This window comes from Temnothorax americanus, unplaced genomic scaffold, assembly GCF_048541705.1.
Source record: "Temnothorax americanus isolate GAGA-0224 unplaced genomic scaffold, ASM4854170v1 Scaffold73, whole genome shotgun sequence".
Taxonomy (NCBI): domain Eukaryota; kingdom Metazoa; phylum Arthropoda; class Insecta; order Hymenoptera; family Formicidae; genus Temnothorax; species Temnothorax americanus.
The window spans coordinates 563,799-584,433 of record NW_027509796.1 but is presented as its reverse complement, the minus strand read 5'-3'; the positions used below and the strand labels follow the sequence as shown (position 1 = coordinate 584,433).

The window sequence follows — 20,635 nt, the reverse complement described above, 5'->3', positions numbered from 1 at the left end:
GCACAGGTTGTGATTAAAAGCTTCAGATTCTTTAATTAAAATAGTATAAAACTGAAAGTATTAACTATTTGCAATGTCAGTTATTATAGATTAATTTATTTAAAGTACAGATAGCATTTTAAAAAAGCTGTTAAGAAGCCAGAATTATACAGTTTTAAATAACTATTATTTTTTCCATTAGATTCTTTAATTAAGTTAGTAAAAAACTAAAAGTATTAACTATTTGCAATATCAGCTATAACTTAATTAGTTATTTAAAATACAGATAAAATTAAAGAAGCTGTTATAAGAATTAAGCCAGAATTATGTAGTTTTAAGTAACTAATATTCTTTCCATTAGATTCTTTACTTTTGTCAATAATAAATTAAATGTTTTCACTATTTGCAATTTCTGTAATAACTTAATTTGTTATTTAAAATATAGGTCAAAGTTAAGAAGCTGTCCAAAAGTCAGAATTATGCAGTTTTAAGTAACTATTTATTTTATTATTTTATCTCCATAAGCTTTCATAAACTGTAAAAAAGCTGATGAAAATCTTGAAAAAATTTAAGCATTTTAGTAATTATATTTCAGAGACTTTCTTTTAAGTTTTTTTTTTTAATTTTAATAACTTTGCTGGTGCTTTATTTTCTATATTGTTATCAGAATTCAAGAAAATATATTTAGACTGTTAGAAGTTAAAAATTTAAGTTTTAGGAGTAAAATTGGATATTTTTAAAACAAGAGAGTTTTGTGAAACTTATTTTAAAATATATATAAATGTAATGCTGTGCATTTAAAACTGTACTAAACAAAAAATACTAATAAAAAATTTAAAAATGAAAAAATTAAGTTTAAATTTTATTATTACATCAAATTTATATTGTAAAAACAACAATTAGGTAAGCTAAAAAATTTTAATTTTTGTTTCTATGAGTTGCATATGCTTCTAAAATATTTTTATATAAAATCAATGCCTCCGTAGGATTTGTTGGAGTTTTAACATCGGGCACTAATAATTCCACCAATTCTGTTATGATCGGATCAAACAATTGTGGTTTTTTTGTAAACTTATCCATTAATGTTTCAACTGTATTTTTGTTAATAAGCTTTTTAAAATCTCGGCACTGGTATTGGTGAGGTAAGTTGAATAATGCATTAGGCCGTCCAGCAACTAGATTTCGAGCTGCTTGTTTTCTGATACGGTGTTCATTCCATAGCCTCCGATTATAATCCAAATCGTGTTTCAATAATGGTCCAAAACAAAATTGAAGGCACTTAATATGAAAATTACTTCCATCAAATAGACCTTTCAACTGGATACTCTTAAATAATTGGATGTAAAAATCCACTGTATGCTGACGCATTCGACCCCAATATGATTCGATGCGTTGATTTTTAACACTCTTTCCTTCGATGAAACTTCCATTTCCAGCAAGCTTATCAGAATGTTTACTACGTAAACAAGTTTGAAAAAGACCTATAAGCTGGTTTTCAGAACCTTTGTCACACCTGATTATTGTCGGGAGAAATTCAAGCTGCTTAACCGTTTTTAAAAAGTAATGAGCAGTAACTGCTGGGTCGTTATTTGTAGTTGCTACTTCTAACCATAGAATTTTTCTTGAAAAGCCATCTATGCAGCCATGTATAGCGAAGCCAAATTGTTTTAACTTATCGTAACCATCCAGGTGCCACAGAAAATTAGGTCCTGGGCTTAAGTATTGTCTTCGACGTAACTTATTTCCGAATCGGTTGGCAACTCCAACTGGATCCACAACCTTTAATATTTCGTAAACAGTGTCTCTTTTTACTTTCAGGTGATACTGCATTTTTAGTTTACTCCATAAGCCTCTGTATCCCAAATTGTAACCACATGAGTGAACCTCTTCAACAACAGCAGAAATTATGTCTCTCATTTCTGACTCCTTGAAATATTTCCTTTAAGAGAGTATTCTCTTAATAGTGCTGATCGATTTAGAAATTTTATGGTTTTTTAACAACAATTCGCGTATTTATATAATTGTATAATTTTCTACAAAATATTGTTTTATTAAACTTTCCAACATAGTAAATATCTCTTCAAATCGTCTCGTACAAACAAACAATTACCTGTAGGTTTCGTGAATACAAAGAATTACCTGTAACTGATATATTAAATGATTAATTGACTGTTTTGGATTTTTGACATGTTTTTTTTGTCACTTTTTTTATAGTATATTATTTTTTACTTACAAATTACAAGATAATGTTATTCACTCTAAAGGCTAACTTTCAAAGCTGTAGAAATATTTTAAACAGTTTATTCTTTTATCATAACAAAAAATCTTCATAACCTCTTGGCGATGATAAGTAATATTTCAAATTATTTATCATTAATGATTAACATAGATATTGACAATGATTCATACATTCATAATTAATATAAACTTTCATTAATTATCAAATAACTCAATTGATTGATATGCGAATTGCACGTTTTTTTCACTTGATGACATATAATAGTACTGAAAATTGTTAAAGTCTATAAAATTTAATATAAAAGAGACAAAAAATATATATTTTTTGTTATCTCGGGTCGATAAGGTAGATACCCGCACTTTCCCCGCACATCTGCACATGTGGGTGTGTGCACATGTTGGAAGTGGCCGTGTGAACTTGTGCACATGTTGAAAGTGGCCGTGTGCAGCGCCACATGTTCGCAGAGCTTGCTACCGCTATCGCGCTATTGGCTCCGCGAACAGACTTGGTAGCGTTTGCGTTGGTAGCGTTAGTAGCGTCTCCCCGAACGCACCCTTGATCTGCTGAACGCGCCCATTGGCCGCATTCAGGAAACACAACTGTTGAGTGAGCGGTCAGTGATTCTTTAATATGATTGGTTCTTACCTTTGGTTCTGGTAAAGGTAAAACACTAGCTTCTCTTCGCTACATGAAATTGCGGCTTTAGAATGTTAAAATTTCTAGGTTAGAAAACAAACATGATGCATGGTTATCAGTACAGATTTTACTGTTGTTTACGTTTAGTACTGTAACAAACTTCGAGACATAAGATTTCTCAAGTTCAATACAAGTGAAATTTTGCCGAAATACTCGCGAAACATGACGACTACCGTAACAGACGTACAGCAACCCGATACCAAATATCGACAAACGCAGGTTAGGAGTTGAGTGTTTAATGTTAAGTTTAATTGTTACAGTTGTGAGGTGTATATATTTATCGATTGAAATTTTAAAAAGCAGAATGACTATTCAATTGTTTAATGTATATTCTAATTATCGTAACTGTACAAATTGTAGAGATTGGAGTTGACGCCGGAGGAAGCAAAGGCCTGGCATGCATGCATGAGAAGCTCGAGTGTCATCATGCCGGCGCTCATTAGCGCAGCCATAGGATACGGGGCGTGTAGTGTAACCCCATTTCGCGCATATGCCAAATATGCCGCCTTAGTCGGCAGTGTGATAGGCCTGATCGGGGGTAGAATAGCCATTTCCGAAATGTGCCTAACGAAAGTCGCTTCCATGCCGAACAGTACTCTCCGAGACAGATTGATAGAAGCGGGTTATTATGGAAATAGGCCGGATTATAGGTATTGTTAGATAGCTCAATTACTTCTAGATTCATTTATAATCTTTTGTTGAAGTGGAGTCTCATTCATTTTTGTTTATAGAGAGAGACAGTATCAAAGATTTCAACCGCTGGATGTGCAGACTGAAGTGCAAAGCCCAGCAGAACCGTCCACTGGAATAGTGTTCAATGATTATCCATCAATGAATGCATATGATACATATTCCAGTATTAATGACAGCAGTGAGTTGTGAAAGTTATCATTAAATCTGTTATGTGCTCTCTTCTACGCAACTAATTGCATGAATTATAATTATGTATTATATTAGTCATATTTCACTCATTTGTTGCATGAATTATGTTTAAAGGTGACTTCCTCATTTCCGAGGATACGGATCTGACTGAACCGCTAAATCTGCAAAAAGGTGTCAGTTATGAAGAGTTAAGGCATAAAAATAGAGACGAGTTCTACAAGAAAAATAAGCAGTGGCATGCTCCTAGACCATCAAAAGAACCTCCGGTGGCGAGAGAGACAACCGAGCAAGCTCTCACAACCGACAACTCTTTACCGATGCAGAAGAAAACTAAATACGGTGACGTGTGGGATTGAAATTTAATCGTCTGAGTTTAATTTGCTTATCTCCGCGTATTGCGGACAGCACATATGTATATATGTAGAAGTATGCGAATGTGATAAAGAAAAGTTTGAATATTGCTAAATATATGAATAAAATGAAAGCAATATAAATCACGTTCGCAATAATCGTGTCATGAGTATAATCAAGCTCCATGCGTCAATACCGAGACTCGCATTCTTACTGTCTAAGCGACGTATTGAATGATTCACGAGTTTAGATGGTAACATGAGACTCATGTACTACCGCTCATAATTGAGTCGCAATCTCGCGAGATAGCGGTGAGACACAAACGACTATGAGGCGGCTAATTGATAGATGACGCCAGTCCGTAAATGCGCGTAAATGGAGCTCGCTCGCTCGCACGCGTGCGAGGCGGCCGCTCATAAAGCAACGCAATGTAATGTAACGCTAGGTAATGTAGCGCGTTCTCGACTCTCCGTCATTCCGGGTATGGTGTCATCCCCGTCGTGTTGTCACCTTGACGTACCCAGGATAGAAACCTCGCTCACACACACAAACACACACACTTCCCTGTCATAAGAGCCGTCGCCGCGCGCGTCCGTTCCCTATACTTTCCATAAGTTAACCAATAATTGCCGTTTGGTATTTGCCGTACGGCTCGCGTTGCGCCCGCGACCTGCCCTGTCTCCTCCTATCGCGCGTCCCGCATCGCAGGCCGATTTGCATACGACTTTGCTGCGAGTCGTTACATTTCTCTCGCGCATTGCTCGCGAGTCGCGCTCGCGATTATCCTCGCCACCCTCGTGTCATCGAGCGACGTAATCGCCCCGGAATAATTGAAATTATCGTCTTGCCTCGGGTCGCAAAGCCTTCCGTGCCGATGAAACTAATACTTCATTCTTGACGTCATCCATCCAATTCCGTGATAAGCGCGAGACCCTCGCTTTGGCAAGGGTTTTACGATTAAAGAAAAAATAGTGAGACGGCGATAATAATTATTACGTAAAATCGATAACAATAGTTATAACATAAGCATTCTCGGCGCTTCCCAGGCGCGTAAAGGTCGGGGAGTTTGAATTACGATTTATAGCGATTTCGCACGATTAATATTTTTTTCCAGAAAAGTCGGTAGCACGACGCGGTATTAATAGGATCCGGTTGATTTACTCCGGTATCTCGTCTCAATCTTCCCAGACAGCACACAATATCCTATAGATGTTCATATTATGTCCAGAATGCCTATGGACGTTATATGAATATTTATAGGATATTGGTGCTATCGGGGTTCCCGTCGACGCTCGGGCCGGGTTCGGGTCGGGAATATCGGCTATCTCGGCGGTACATACATACACAGGATGTGCACTGCACATACATACACGATCGTTTCGCTTTACTTTCCGCGCAGTGGTTGCGAATGCAAGTCGACAGCGATTGGCTATCGGGCGCGACCAATGGGCGAGTACTACTCCCATTCATAAGTCGCGTCGCTTCCGCGGGGAGCACGTTGGTGGGGAGGGCGGCGTGCGGGCACACTACAGTCACTACACCCTTGTATCTCGCGGCTGAATTCTGACCGGTCAGCCGTGCTCATCATTTGCTCGCGCGCGCTCGCCGTCCCTCGCGCGAGCCGGTTTGCCCCTACGGTCACTTTTAGTCCTAAACTCGATGATGTATTCCGCGTGTCATTGCGCCTTATCACGCAAACTTATCATTCCCTGTCTATAACTAAATAACCCTTCGCATTAATTTATCTAAATTACCGTAATTTAATTTTCTCGCGCAAACTCTTTAATTCACACGCCTCATAATTATTCCATTACTTTATCAACGACCATATAAAGTAATTATATACAGTAAAGGGTAAAGAAACATAAGCGTTCATTGCTAGTCATCTTTGTTCGTATGCTTTATCGTATAGTTATTTTTGTCGTTACAACACCATATAATTTGAAATTTCAAATTTGTAAAGTTTGCGAGAAAAAGAGTGACGTTGATGTAACCCCAAGTATTCGCGGTCACGTTCGGTTTAATGATATACAGTGTTTTTACGACAACACAAATGAGAAGGGGATTTCCGAAACTCGTATAGCCGCTCGCGCTCATTATCCTCAAAGTAATCCGGTTCCCAGGAAACGTCTCCCTCGGTTAGGCGCAAGAAATGTAATTCGCGCTGTGTTACGTATATTTCGGACGGATTACTTCTGGTCCCAGGAAACTCGTCGGAATTTCGAGGCGTCGCATACATTATATGTATACATACGTATATAAACGTATACACAACGTCGTGCGCGCGCGCGTCACGATTCACGTGCCTGGTTAAACGATCACGTGTAGAAAGGGGAGTCACGCATCAGGTGCAGGTCATGTGAAATATTTGCACTTTGTCGTAATTTGCGTAACCCATTGCATATATAATAAATCCGCGCCGCGCGGAGGTAAAGCGCCGCGATAGAAAATCGTTTCACAATCTAAAGAGAAAGGGAACCTTTCTGCCTCGTCGCGATTGCGAGGAACGGCGAGAGGCGCGGAGAGGAGAGGAGAAGCGAAGCGGACGGGCGGGGGATGGAAAGAGAGAGAGCGGAGATGCATGCGTCCGCTTCTCCGTGTATTATGCGATCGCATTATGGACGCGCGCGCGCGGATGTATCGCGAGAAACGTCACATTCTGGGATTCGACTGATCGAGTCGCGGTGACTCGCGGATCGAATCGATTAATGCGCCGGCCCCGCCGTTTTGTTATAACTCGGTCCCCCCACTCCGTTTCCTCCGGAAATCGGCTGTTATTATAGGTACATTTATCCACCAGATTCGTCTTCAGATTTAATGATTGATCTGTCCATCATTACATCGTTGCCACAATGCAATCGTTGATGAAGCTGGAATAAAGATAGCGCATACTTATATCGCGGCGTTCTAAGCATATAAGAGAACATAAAGAAAAAAACGCTCCAACTAGCAGACAGTTCAAAAAGACGTCTTAAAGACGTTATAATTTGACGTCTAAAAGACGACATAATTTTTTAGACGTTCTTTAGACATGTCTTTTAAGCATTTCCTAAAGCTGTCTGTAATACCTACACTCGTTTTTAACAATATTTGCTTTGTATAAAAATTCTACAACTTGATGTTACAAAATGAGGGTGCAGGTCCATTCAGTATAGACATCAAGGAATATCATACCGCGCGCGCGCGCGCGCGTTTGTAGAATTAGGCTGAGACTCCAAACAAAAAAGTTAAACAAAAAGTACGATAATGTACGTACATTACGTTCACGTGAACGTAATATACGTAATCGTGAACGTAATATACGTACATTATCGTACTTTTCGTTTAACTTTTTTGTTTGGAGTCTCAGCCTAATTCTAATACAAACCGGTATGATATTCCTTGATGTCTACTGAATGGACCTGCACCCTCATTTTGTAACATCAAGTTGCAGAATTTTTATACGAAGCAAATATTGTTAAAAACGGAGTGTAGGTATTACAGACAGCTTTAGGATCACCTTAAAACGTATTTTACAAGCTTTTGCTAACTGGGGCGATATAAATACATATCAGAATAGAATGCATTTTTAACTTGATTTTTCGTCGCGTTTTGAATTTCGCCAATAAATCCTTTTGTTTCGCACTGAGAGCGGTACGCGGTCACTTTGCCCGTGCGAAAATTTCCAGCACGGCCTTCCGATTCCGTTGGAGAAAGTTACGTGCGTGATCGAACTTGTTATACGTATTATTTTGAAACCATATAATAAATAGCTCAAAATACAAAATTATACGCCAATCGCGATCCAGAGGTCTGCCTAACGGCTTATCATCGGCAACCGTTTCCATACGCGTGAAAGATTAAATACGTAAAATCAAACTAACAGCGATTACGCGACATTAAGTCGAAAAAAAAAAAACAATTTTTAATGTTTTAACCGACAGTCGTGGTGATAGCTGGCCACATGCGACGGTGGCTGCGCATTCCGATATTTACTGTCAGCAATAGTCAGTACTGAAAATCTGTAGTATGCGTGACGTAAAATATAGAAAAATATAGATTTTCAGTTACTGACAGTGAATATCGGCATACAGCCAGTGCGTAACGCTTGAAACTGGTGCAACTTCACGTGTGTCAAGGTGTTCACGATACCTTGAGTTAGCTAGTTACATCATCTCGTATTTGCTTCAAAATTAATTATTACGCCATATTCAGCCATATCCCGGTCGTTATTTCGCTAAGCAGCAGGGTGAGTCGCGCGCGTGACGTCAGAGGCACGTGACGCACCGCGCGCATCGTGATTCGTTCGTTCTCCCAATTTGAATTAAGTAAGTTCGCCGCGAACGCGATCTCGTCAACGCTACGAGAGGGTGAGCGAAAGGCGGTGAGATATGTTTGAGGGATGATTCGCTCAGAAGAAAGTAACCGCAGACGCGCGAGACGGCGGGGCCGCGAAAGCGGCTGGACGGCGGGAAGAGGAGGGGGTGGAAGGGCGAAACAGGGGACAGGGGAACGTCGAGAGAAGTGTGCCAAAGTCGGCGGCGGCGGAGGTAGGAGTCCCCTCGATAGCTCACGTCGATAATCGCGCTGTCGAGACGCGCGGGCGGCGGTTCGTCTTGCGCTGTGTTTGTGCTGCGAGAGAAGGACGCGACGATTCGTGGAACGCGCGCTCGATCGAGACGGAATCGTAGGAGACCGAAGGTGAGTGAGTAGGGTAGGACATTATGCGGGAGGGGGAAAGTGTGTGTATATATATATGTGGATGAATACTCGAGGCGAACGGAGAGAGCGAGTGAGAGAGCGAAAGAGAGAGAGAAGAGGTAAGACGAGCGACCGGGCGCGCTTAAAGAAGAGAGATCGAGAGAGAGAGGGAGTGAGAGGCGCTCGCGGTGTCAGGACGGGGGCGTGCGCTCGATGGCCGCCTAGACCGCTCGAATCGGTCGCGCCCGGGGCGTGAGCCAGGCGCGCGAGATCGGGAATGAGAGAGAGAGAGAGAGAAAGTGGAAGAGAGAGAGAGAGAGGAAGAAAAGAGCGCGAGCGCGCGAAAGAGAGAAGCGACACGCTCGCCGCGGAGGACTGCGTTCGCCAAGCAGTTACTCTGGAACCGTTGCCTTGACGACACGCATCCACGCATGCGCGTGCGCAACGCGGACGGTACGCGAGCGCAGCTAAAGAGTTGTGCGCGCCAGTTTCATCCGTCACCCTCGCCTCCGTATCATCATCGTTTCCACCACTACCGTCGCCACCACCACCGGTACCACCACCACCATCATCAACGGTGCCCGTCACCCTCGCCTTCTCGTAATTCCTCCGCTCTCTCTCTCTCTCTCTCTCTCTCTCTCTCTCTCTCTCTCTCTCTCTCTCTCTCTCTCGCTCCCACCCTTTCTCTCTCTCTTTCTCTCCGCCCTCGTCCTCGTGGTCCTCCGTGGCGAGCACGCGCGCGCGTCAACGCGTTAACGGGAGTCCGCGCTGTCACCGTCGAGAAACGTCATTACACGGATCTTGCGGCGGTCGACCACGATCGGCGTACTCGATCGTTCGCGAGCGTGTGCGCGCGCGCGCTTTATCCTCTTCGAATCCTGCTGGAGCACTCCCTTTCGTATCTCGCCTCGTATCGCGCGTCGCGCGAAAATTACGCTGGAAACGATCGTACGTTCGCGATTTGTCGCGAGTGCCGGCAAAGCTGACGAAAGTGTTTTGTCGACAAGTGGCCGTTCATAGGAAGAAAAAGAAAATCATTGAGCGAAGGAGCACTCTGGGCGAGCGATCGACGATGTCGATCTCTTGGAGAAACGTTTTCCTAATGGAGGAATTTAATTATTGTTGTTAAGCGTCGCGAGAGTGATCGAGAACGGGATCAAACTAGTTTCGAACTTGCCCGATGTCTCCGTTTGAGAAACGCGTTACCGTGAGAACTCAAAAAGTATCGTCAGTGATTCGTATTTTAATTTAAAAATCGGAGTCGAATGCTTCTTTTTGCTCGCATTAGTGCCCTCCGACAGCGGCGCGTTGGCGGCGTCGGCGACGACGGCAACGACGACGTCGCCGATCGGACTACTCTCTCCATCGACGAAAAGTAACTCGGAATAGTAGCGAATTTCCCACAGGACGCGATGCTCGCAACGACCCTCGACGAGCGCTCGGCAGCCTGGTGCGGGATAGTGTTTCGCACCCGGAATTCGGTGGACTCGACACGCGGGACGTCAACGCGGTTCCGATGTACGTGACTGTCGTGATCGCTGTCGCCAACTATCGTCGGATATCGCGAATCCAAGTGACATTGCGTAAAATCCAAGCCGCGCGCGAGATAGTGATGCCCCGTCTTTTGCTACGGTTTATCCGAAGAGAGGGCGAATCCAGAATTTGAAAAGAAGAATCTGCGATCGAGAGAATCGATCCGTCGATTCCGTTGCTCCGAGAGTCGGTGACGATTGTTGGCGGATAAAGGACGAGCGGTGGCCGCAGATCGGATAGCGCCGCGAAAATCAACCCTTGGACGACTCGGGAACGATCCACGGCCGGATCGATTCTTTGCTGCGTCTCCGCGGAAAATGGTAATACCGCGTCGTCGTCATTTTCTACCTCGACCCACCTGAAGAGACGAGAGATCTAAATTCTCGGAGAGGTAGGGATCCGAGGACCCGCGAATCGATCCTCTCAGCCGTCGGCCGGTGGATATCACGGCGCGAGCGGCGACGGTCGTGGATTGGATGGTGCCGCGAGGATTAACCCTCGGCAGGACGACGACACGGGAGTCGGAGCCGGAGCAGCTACGCTTCTACGATTCTCCGCCGCCACGGATGGACGCGAGCGTGTGCTGTTTGCCCGCCGGTGCCGCGGCCACCACGGGGGTTACGCAGCACCCTCATCCGGCGTCTCTGCCCGGTTTACCGTCCGCCGTCGGCGTCCAGCCGCCGACGATCCAGCCGTCCTACGCCGCTCAATACGCCGCCGATCAGATAGTGCCCGATCGGGCCCAACCCGACGGACCCCTCGCGACCGTGCTCGGATGCAACACGCAGGACGGCTGGCAGCAGATCTCGTCGACGGCGTCCACCGGGATCACCGGAGCCGTCACCGCCACCACCACCGCGTACATCGACTACTCGTGGCTGCAGATGCAGGTAAGCAATCTTGGGATTGTGGAATCGGAACCATTTACTCGTCCCCTGTACGCTAAATCGTATATTTTGCGAATGAAACACGAATAAAACTTTAGAAAATATCATTTAGAAAGAGAAATACCGGTCCGGACTGGATCTTGGTAGTCTAATAATATTGTGTGAATTTTACACAGAGTGTTCCAGACCTGTCGTGCCATCCGTTAATGGCAGATATCTGAGATCATTTTGAGACGAAAATCTAAATACCAAAGTGCCGAGGTTATAATAGTTTTTAAATGAGAAGTGTTCAAAGTTTACTAAAAATAATTAGTGTCCGAAGTTCGCGCACTGTCATGCCACACCGTAGTGAAAGTATTTTTAAGCGCATTAATTTATTTGTTTCCTCTAGATTTAATATGGCACGGCACGTCTGGGACACTTTTTTCCAAACTTAATGAACTGCGCGCTGATTTTTTGTCGGTTTTAAAACACAGTTTCTAGTCGGAACAGTAAATCCACAATTGATTTTAATTTTTGATACTAATAAGCGTTCTTATTAAACCACTGTAAAAAATGTATTTCAAAGTATTTTCACAGTTTCTGAAAAATATATTTATCTAACAGATGCTTATTGAATCGCTAATTACATGCGAGAGATAGAGAGAGAGAGAGAGAGAGAGAGAGAGAGAGAGCCAAATATCGCGTAAACGAAAATATTATATATGTTAATATTTTAATTTTGATTCAACAATTCATGTACATACGTATATGGAATAAATTTTAAAGTTGCATGCAGAGTCGATTAGAAAATGAAACGACGAAGCTGTTATACATGAGTAAACAAGTAGAAACTTGCACATTGTTTTCTCGTAGTTTTTAATTGTGCAAGTAGAAACTTGCACATTGCTTCCTCATAGTTCCTAAGTGTGCAAGTTTTTATTTTATTCGAGGTATAATTATCGGTATTTATTTGTTTTGGCTTCCTCATAGAGGAAGCTTTGTTAGCAAAGGTTCTGATTTCACACTTAACTCTTTTGGGGACTGCGTAAATAATTATGTACATTCACTAAAAAATACTAAAAATATATAGTTACCCCCCCCTTTACCAATCATCGCCAAATTCAATACCAACCTTCCTTAAATGATACTTTATCGATAAAAAAATCAGCCCGATATTATAAATATTTGAGATAGCGATTTATTTTTAATTCTATTATATTTTCCAGTCTTTTCTACCCCTATTTCATATATAATTGGTTAAAATTTGGTTGATCAGATCAAGTTTTATAAAGCTTCTATATGTATGTACGAATTCTTCGAAATTTCAAATGTGTGTAATACGAGATCTGATCAATCAAATTTTAATGAATTATATATGAAATAGGGGTAGAAAAAAAACTGGAAAATATAATAAAATTAAAAATAAATTGCTATCTCAAATATTGAGAAAGCGGCAGCGTAAAACACATTTTTCAAAAAAAGGAAAATCTGCATAAAATCTATACCGGTAGACCGATTTCAATAAAATTTGAGGAGGACATACTTTCTATGATACTCTATTTGTGTGCAAAAATTCAAACTGGTATCTAAAAAATTGTAGAAGTAGATGCGTGTACAAAAATCCGTACACACACACACACATACACACACACACACACACACACACACACACACACACACACACACACATACATACATACTTCTGGACATTTTTTACTAATATGATTTTTCGACATTTTAGAACATTCTAAATCTATTTCCATCAAAATCTCGAAAAAAAAATTTTTCACCATTACAAAGCTTCCTCTATGAGGAAGCAATAAATGAGAGTGAATTTTCTTTCGTCGATTTTAATGTCAGATAATACATAGGAAGAAAGATTTAGGGCTCGATTCTTGAGTTCATTCGCAAGAGAAACGTATGCGCAAATTCTGCTTTTATAAAAAAGTTGCAAATTGATTAGTTATGGCTTTTAACCAATCAACTTGTCGATTTTTTGTACGAACGGAATTTGCGTACACATTTATCTTGTGAATGAATTCAAGAATCGGGCCTCTGAGTTTCGGCCAAAAGAAATCGAGTGAATTTAATCCGCGCTGATAGGTTAATCGAGAAAATTACAATAGAATCTATTTATGATACTTTCGTATTCCTGGCAGAATAAGACAAATCTCATCGATTAAGCGTAACTTAATTCAGTATGCGACAGCCATGACGCAAATGTTGGTTTAATTAAGCAGTAATACCTATCGAACCTTGCTTATGTCCATTTTTATCAACGCAGGTTAATTTTGATCTTGGTTTAACTTACCTGTCATCTTTTTCCAGTTCTGAAAGTTAGAAAAAGATAGAAAGTAAGTTAAACCGAGATTAGAAGTTAATCTACATTGGTAGAAATGGGCATTAGTAAGCTATTGTATCGACTTGAGATGAGCCATTCAATTTTCTTCCTTTTTAGGATAGATCTAAATATCTATGTGCTCGCGCACGTGTCACTCAGTCAGTTAGCTACGCTAGTTTTTAGGATTTGTCATAAGTGGCGCGTAAGATTACAGGTTTTCAACCAGACGTAATGCTATAGCCGTTAATTTTTTCGCCGGATATATTGATTATCGGTTACGTTTTAAAAAATAAAAACGCTTGATGGGACTGATTCGTTCGAAATCGGTACTTAACTCTGCTCATTACATTTGGAAATTGACTCAAGTACCATGATTAATGAGATTTGCTTTATTCCTAGTCGATATCGACTTTCCATTAGCGCGTCAGTGTGATTTACATTGGCGATATATCGAGCGGTAGATAGTGGATCTCGGAAAAATGATGGTTATATATTTACGTTCTTAATCATTCGTCAATCGGACGGCTCGACTTTCGGCTCGGCTCGGCTCGGCTCGGCTCGGCGCAACTCCACGACTCTACGATAATGTATCAATTCCCGGGAAGAGCTAGATCGTAAAATAATAGAGCGGAGTAATAATATACCCATTACTATTATCTTGGTACGAGTGAGTACTATATGTTCTCCCCTTATAGACGTAGCGGCGTCTCCGCCACGTAAAGCCACGCTGTTGACAGGGTAAATATCCTTTGATACCGCGCCGTCCGTCTGGCACACGCGCGCGCGCGTCCTACGTCTCTCTCTTCTATACCTTACGAAGGAAGTTATCTATGTGGCACATGTATGAGCGAGTGCGTGCGTGCGTGCCGATCTCTCATGCCACGAACGAGAGCGTGTACTTTTCACATTATGAAGGCCGTTTCGCTTGTCGTTAAGGTTTCAGGATTTTCGTAAAGGCCGCTATTTCGTTAATGAATCTGTTGGCCTTATACACGGGGTGTTCCATAACTACCGGTAAGTCGTCTTCTTATCGCAGAGTTTTTGGCCAATTTAAAGGCGACTCTTCCTCGACGAAAATGTCGAGGAACGTCGTATTGCATCTCTCCACTTCTTAATAATCTGTAGTGAATATTAATGAAAAAGACACCTAATAGTTTTGAAAGACGCTGTATATGTTTTTCTTCTTGTTATCTTAAACCAATTTGCGAAAGCGCGTTGATATAATTGAATTTGTTCCCGCGATACTAGTTCTCATAAAATATCTCGATAGAAACCGAGATATACGCTGCCTCTCTCCTATTCTATGTGCATGTCTTCTCATATTTTTCTCATACATAAATAATTTTACGATACAATTTTATTATACGATTGTGACAGATTAATTACTGAGATCGAAACTGATCAATTGAAAGTTTCGATCAATGGAAAGTTTTCTCCTCGCGATGTTATCAAAAGAGAAAAGGCACGCGCGACGGTTCGGTATCTCGGCCGAAAAGCCGGTCTACGAATTTTGCACAACGAGCACCTATTACTGTCTTCAAACGGAAACCGGTTTTTTGATACCGTTATCGACTCCTGGATACCGCGTTTTGACGTGCAAAATCGCGATTCATGCACCATCAAATATCGATATAATATTTGAATCTTAATAAGCAGCGAATAGGCAAGAACGGACCAAACGTTAAGAGACAATTGCGAATAAGGAGTAGATATGCAATACAATTTTTTTATTTATGGAAGACATCAACATTGAATGTCGTAAAATCATGCGAAAGTATACCTGCCAAAATCGTGAGTTTGATTCTATAGAGACCAATTCTGCCCGATGATGGATGGAGGTTTTAAAACTTTATCTCCGGAAATTTACTCCTATCATGTACTTTTTTATCGTATATATAATTATAATCTTTTGATATATGGTCATGTAATATACATAATTATAAATATTTTTATATATTAAAATAAAAAAAGTTGGTCAATTTTTTCGAAAAATCTAAAATTATGCAATGATGATTTAAATAGCTACATTATTTAAGCCATCTATTAATATTAAATAGCTATTAAATAATTAATATAATTAATCAAGTCGAATTTAAAGAACCTGAATACAGATCAGGATTGACATTGTTTACTGCGAATATTATGAATATTATACTTAGAATATAATATCGCACAGACATCTTCATTTACCAATTCGTTAGCATATTCTCGCTTACATTGGATTTTTCTTACATTTTTTAAATTATAATTTTCTTTGATAGAATATCAGTTTAATATACGCATCTCGGTCTCACGCCTCGTCGGCAGGCGGGGACGCTCGACTAAATCGCGACCGGTAATTAGCCGATACCCCCGACGCAATCTAAACGCATTGTGACGCGTGTAAGATAATAAGCGGACGGAAATCCACGATTATTGTGCTGCTCGAGCCAGAAAGGACATCCCAACCACCACCGGACGAACCATTTCCACGGTTCACCGCCCTTCGTTTCAAAACTGCGTACGATTACCGTTCCGCCGCCGATTATTTCAGTCGCTGTACAAATACAAACGAAGGGGGGAGGCGGGGAGAAAAGGCAGAAACGCGATTAACATTGAGCGGAGATGATGACCTAACCGAAAATACGACGGTAATATCGTTCGTGTCGCTTCGCTTATTTCTGCCGACTGACAACAAATTCTTTATCTTGTAACAAGACGTTGTGACTCATAAAGATATTATAGCTTTATATTGCAGTCTTCTCGCATCACAAATATTATACATCTCCAAATAAATTTCTTTATAAGAATTATAATTATATCACTCGACCAAAATTTTTGTGCCACCCGTAAGTTGCGCGACTTTTAGCTGCCAATTTGTAACGGGTCAATACTTCCTTCACAGAATATACAATTTTTTTTTTGGAAATGTAGCTCGAACATTACTGAACATAAAAAAACAATGCTGCCATCGCTGGCCTTGACCAAAAATTTTTGTGCCACCCGTAAGTCGCGCGACTTTTGGCTGCCAATTTGTAACGGGTCAATACTTCCCTCACAGAACATACGGGTAATCTCTTGCCATGTATTTAAATAGAAAATAAGAAAATCTTTGGCGAGAACGATCTTAAGAACCGACTATGAATACCGTCCATACTAGCGCGAAAATTCCCATCGAATATTTTGTGGAAAAAATAGTTTGTATGATAAACAAGCTGCGCGTACATTGGTAGAGGTATGGAATGAAACAATGTAAGTTCATATAACATTCACGTATTTTTATTTCTTTATTTTTTATTCTTATTTTTTTGTATTTAAAATCTTAAAAGTAGGATATAAAACATAAATATAAATGGAATAAATTACTTTTACTTCGCCAGTTAAATGATAAACAACAATGGAAATATTAATCGACTCTACTGGCCATTATAATCACCAAGACAATACGACTATGATTTGGTTCGATTATCGTCATGTAATCTTTGATACTTATATATCATTTAAATAATTAAATTTAGGGTGAGAAATATTACCTCAGCCAGGGCCAGTAGAGCTATATGGTTCCACGAAGATCCAACTCCATTAAGAGTTGAATCTTCATAGAGCATAGAGCATAAGAGCATAATTAGTCATAGAGCATAATGATAGTGACGACGAGGACTATATACTGTCGATAGTTCCAACAGCAATAGCGATTTAAAAAATTCTCGTGATTTATATTTGTTTTATATCTTACTTTTAAGATTTTAAATACAAAAAAATAAGAATAAAGAATAAAAAAATAAAAATACGTGAATGTTATATGAACTTACCTTGTTTCATTCCATACCTCTACCAATGTACGCGCAGCTTGTTTATCACAAACTATTTTTTCCACAAAATATTTGATAAAAATTTTTGCGCTAGTATGGACGGTATTCATAGTCGGTTCTTAAGATCGTTCTCGTCAAAGATTTTCTTATTTTCTATTTAAATACATGGCAAGAGATTACCCGTATGTTCTGTGAGGGAAGTATTGACCCGTTACAAATTGGCAGCCAAAAGTCGCGCGACTTACGGGTGGCACAAAAATTTTTGGTCAAGGCCAGCGATGGCAGCATTGTTTTTTTATGTTCAGTAATGTTCGAGCTACATTTCCAAAAAAAAAATTGTATATTCTGTGAAGGAAGTATTGACCCGTTACAAATTGGCAGCTAAAAGTCGCGCAACTTACGGGTGCATGGCACAAAAATTTTTGGTCAAGGCCACCGATGGCAGCATTGTTTTTTTATGTTCAGAAATGTTCGAGCTACATTTCCAAAAAAAAATCGGATGTTCTGTGAGGGAAGTACGGTACGAAAATATGTCACGTTTAAGGGTTGCTGCCATGGTTCCTGTCAAGCTAAGGGGTGGCAGCATATTTTTTTATCAAAGTGCTTGACATCCTGAATCGATTGACACAAGTTTCAGCCGGATTTTCTTTAAGGGGGTTTCATCTCAAAAAATCATACCGGAAGTGGCCCTTTTTTTAACACTTCGGTCAAGTTTCAGGGCATATATAACCCGGCACAGGGTTAACCACTAAAAAAGCTATCTATTCGAATAAAATTCAGCCGGATGTTCGATGAGGGAGGGTTTTGTGCAGCCGGCTCTTGGACTAGTAGTTGCCAATTCTTTTTTTAAAACTGTTTTTTTATATCGACAAAAAAACACTTACGTGTAGTAGAGACGTAGAATAGAACATTCAGATCGACGCGAATACAAATTAGACCGAATCGATGTAATTGGCCCTTTCCCGACGTTTGCTATGATTCCGAAGAACTCTTCGACTCGTCGTCATATTATCCAGCCTCTAGCCAGTGACTCACGTCGAATCGCGAACGTTGTGGGCGTGCAGTTACTTACGTTCTATACTTGCACTCACTTGGGGTCGATTGCGGTCGGATCATACTTCAACTATGGGATTTACGTAAAAAGAGCAAACTTCTTTCCATTCTTTTTTAAATTATATCTTCAAAAATATATAACGGTGAACCCTTTAAAAGATGATGAGACATGTGAATATTAATTAGGTTATAATTTTTATATAATGCAAAAAGCATTAATTAATATTGTAGAAAATAAAAATAATATTTGAAGAGCGTTTTATATAATTTCTTTGAATATACTACGAGAATTATTGTGTCCAAAATTATTCAACTGATAGGTAAAACATCAATATTATCGTGGACCGTGGCTAGATGAAGAATCTGTGGAATGGAAATTTTTCGCTCTTTTCGCGCATCTCTCTCTTTCTTTCTTTCTTCCCTCTTTCTCGCAATACTAGGTATTATCGGAGCTAGCTTGAACAAATTTTCTGTACGTACGTTTATTCCGATTATCCTAAATTTTAAACGAATGTAGAAATATGCGGAACGTGCGCAAAACGTCGTGCAAATATCGTTACTTGCTACCGTATCTCTATTATTTACGCTCGAGCACATTGTACATTACCATAAGTATGCAGCAGTTGCAATTTTCCTTTTTACGTTACTTCGTTTTCTCCGATAATCATCAAGTAGCTTACAGCGCCTGCGTAATGGTAACAGTAATCATAGTTTTGTACAAATTGCCATTCCTTCCTCATTATCGCCGTTTTACAAAGATCTGAAGCGCAGAAATAATAGATCATACTGTTATCGGCAACAAGACATCGTCAATTTTCAAAATATTTAATTTATTTGTAATAAATAGTAATTAATCGTATAACATAAACGTTATGAGCGTCCATTGGAGAGGGAGAATAAAATCAAATATTTCATTAATTTGCGCCAAACAACGAGCCTCATCAGAGGTGTAAAATTATTTTGATATAATATACAAAATATAGTTAATTTTGACTTTAATTTCCGATCATACTACTAGAGATCATCCTTTCACGTATCTACGACGTCGAAATCTATGCGCACTGAAATTATAATTACATTCAGTTCGAAATCCTGATCGGAGGATACAATACAGGATTCACGCGTTGGCACGCCGACACAGTTCCAGCCCCCGGTTAGCTATCGTTAGTTTAGTCCGAGTGCACCAAACCAATGTTACGGACAATTTACTCGCGAAATTAGTTACAAAACGCTCGACCTATCTACCCATCAGCCGCTTCCTCTTCCTCCACGATAAATAGATGGCCGGCCATTAAATGCCGAGAGTGGAAGAAGAGTTATTGTTCACGAATCGCCATAGTGGATTTGTACGTTCGTAAACAGAAAATGCGCGTAAAGGTGCACGCCCTATCACATCGTGCGCATTGTCGATAAATTCCGAGGTAAATTCCGTGCGTATACGAAATATCGTGTACGCATCTTCATTAAGATTAATTTCGCGTCGCGAATGCGAGAAAACGCAATAATCTCGATGTGCTTTATTTTCGATATCACAGCCACAGAAATATTTTTCGTTATTAAAAATGGTTACAAGATTATTTTCTGTATTTATAACGTGACGATTATATTATCTTCCCTTAGCGTTCGTACCTTTTTTAGCTTTAATACAATTAATAACAAAAATACATTATATTAACCAAAAGAGATCGACTTATTGTTAGTTGATACGCGACTTTGTCACTTGTCGGTGGATAAAATGGAACAATATTGTGATTATAAATAGCGTGTGTTTTATTACTATTTTTTTCTTTTTCTTTCCTCAGCATTCTGCTATCGAATCGCGATCTTTACACGTTTATCCGCTATCGATTATTATGCCGCGTGCGTGGAGTTTATCGAAGATCCGAATCACGTCATATGATAATGGTCGCGCTTCGTTATGCGAAATCGCCACCGATTCTCCGTCAAGCTTTTGTATTATTAAAGCGTTTCGGTAGTTAACAGTCGTGTACACTGCTCGCTTACGATCGTCAGGAAACAGATATGACGCGCGTCGCGAAGCGTGAAAAGTACGAGCGCGCCCAACGATTACCGTGTACCCGGGGGTAGTCCGGATAGCCCAACCTTAATTTTAATAAGATTTTGTCGCGGAGTCAACTTTGAGGAAAGAAAAGTTTACACGGTTTCAGAGTTTTTCGTGTAATATAATTAAATATAAAACTAACAATAAGTTGCAAGATGA

At 40.3% G+C, this 20,635-nt stretch overlaps 2 protein-coding genes across 5 annotated transcripts in view; both read left to right on the top strand.

Moving 5' to 3' along the window:
- Positions 1-2,745: 2,745 nt before the first annotated feature.
- LOC143906543 (uncharacterized) lies at positions 2,746-4,293 on the top strand. 3 transcript variants are annotated; one of them, XM_077422687.1, is made up of 4 exons: positions 2,746-2,880; positions 3,275-3,564; positions 3,646-3,785; positions 3,911-4,293. In XM_077422687.1, the coding sequence occupies exons 2-4, from the start codon at positions 3,320-3,322 to the stop codon at positions 4,150-4,152; spliced, it is 627 nt and encodes a 208-aa protein (XP_077278813.1). In that variant the 5' UTR covers positions 2,746-2,880; positions 3,275-3,319; the 3' UTR covers positions 4,153-4,293. The 3 variants fall into 3 exon arrangements, with proteins under 3 accessions (XP_077278813.1, XP_077278814.1, XP_077278812.1); XM_077422688.1 differs by having other exon boundaries at positions 2,809-2,831; XM_077422686.1 differs by lacking the exon at positions 2,746-2,880 and adding an exon at positions 2,926-3,133.
- A 4,823-nt stretch (positions 4,294-9,116) lies between these two features.
- LOC143906572 (uncharacterized) overlaps positions 9,117-20,635 on the top strand; it is a 47,407-nt gene continuing 35,888 nt past the window's right edge. Inside the window, exon 1 of one of the 2 annotated variants that reach the window (XM_077422739.1) lies at positions 9,117-11,250. In XM_077422739.1, coding sequence (XP_077278865.1) covers positions 10,837-11,250 — 414 coding nt within the window. In that variant the 5' untranslated portion in view covers positions 9,117-10,836. The remainder of the gene's footprint in view (positions 11,251-20,635) is intronic. The other variant, XM_077422740.1, reaches the window with a different exon arrangement.

Coding starts and splice junctions, on each gene's coding strand:
- LOC143906543 (XM_077422686.1), top strand. CDS start 3,077: ATGACGACTACCGTAACAGACGTACAGCAACCCGATACCAAATATCGA. Junction 3,134..3,274: donor CCAAATATCGACAAACGCAG/GTTAGGAGTTGA, acceptor TACAAATTGTAG/AGATTGGAGTTGACGCCGGA. Junction 3,786..3,910: donor TTCCAGTATTAATGACAGCA/GTGAGTTGTGAA, acceptor TTATGTTTAAAG/GTGACTTCCTCATTTCCGAG.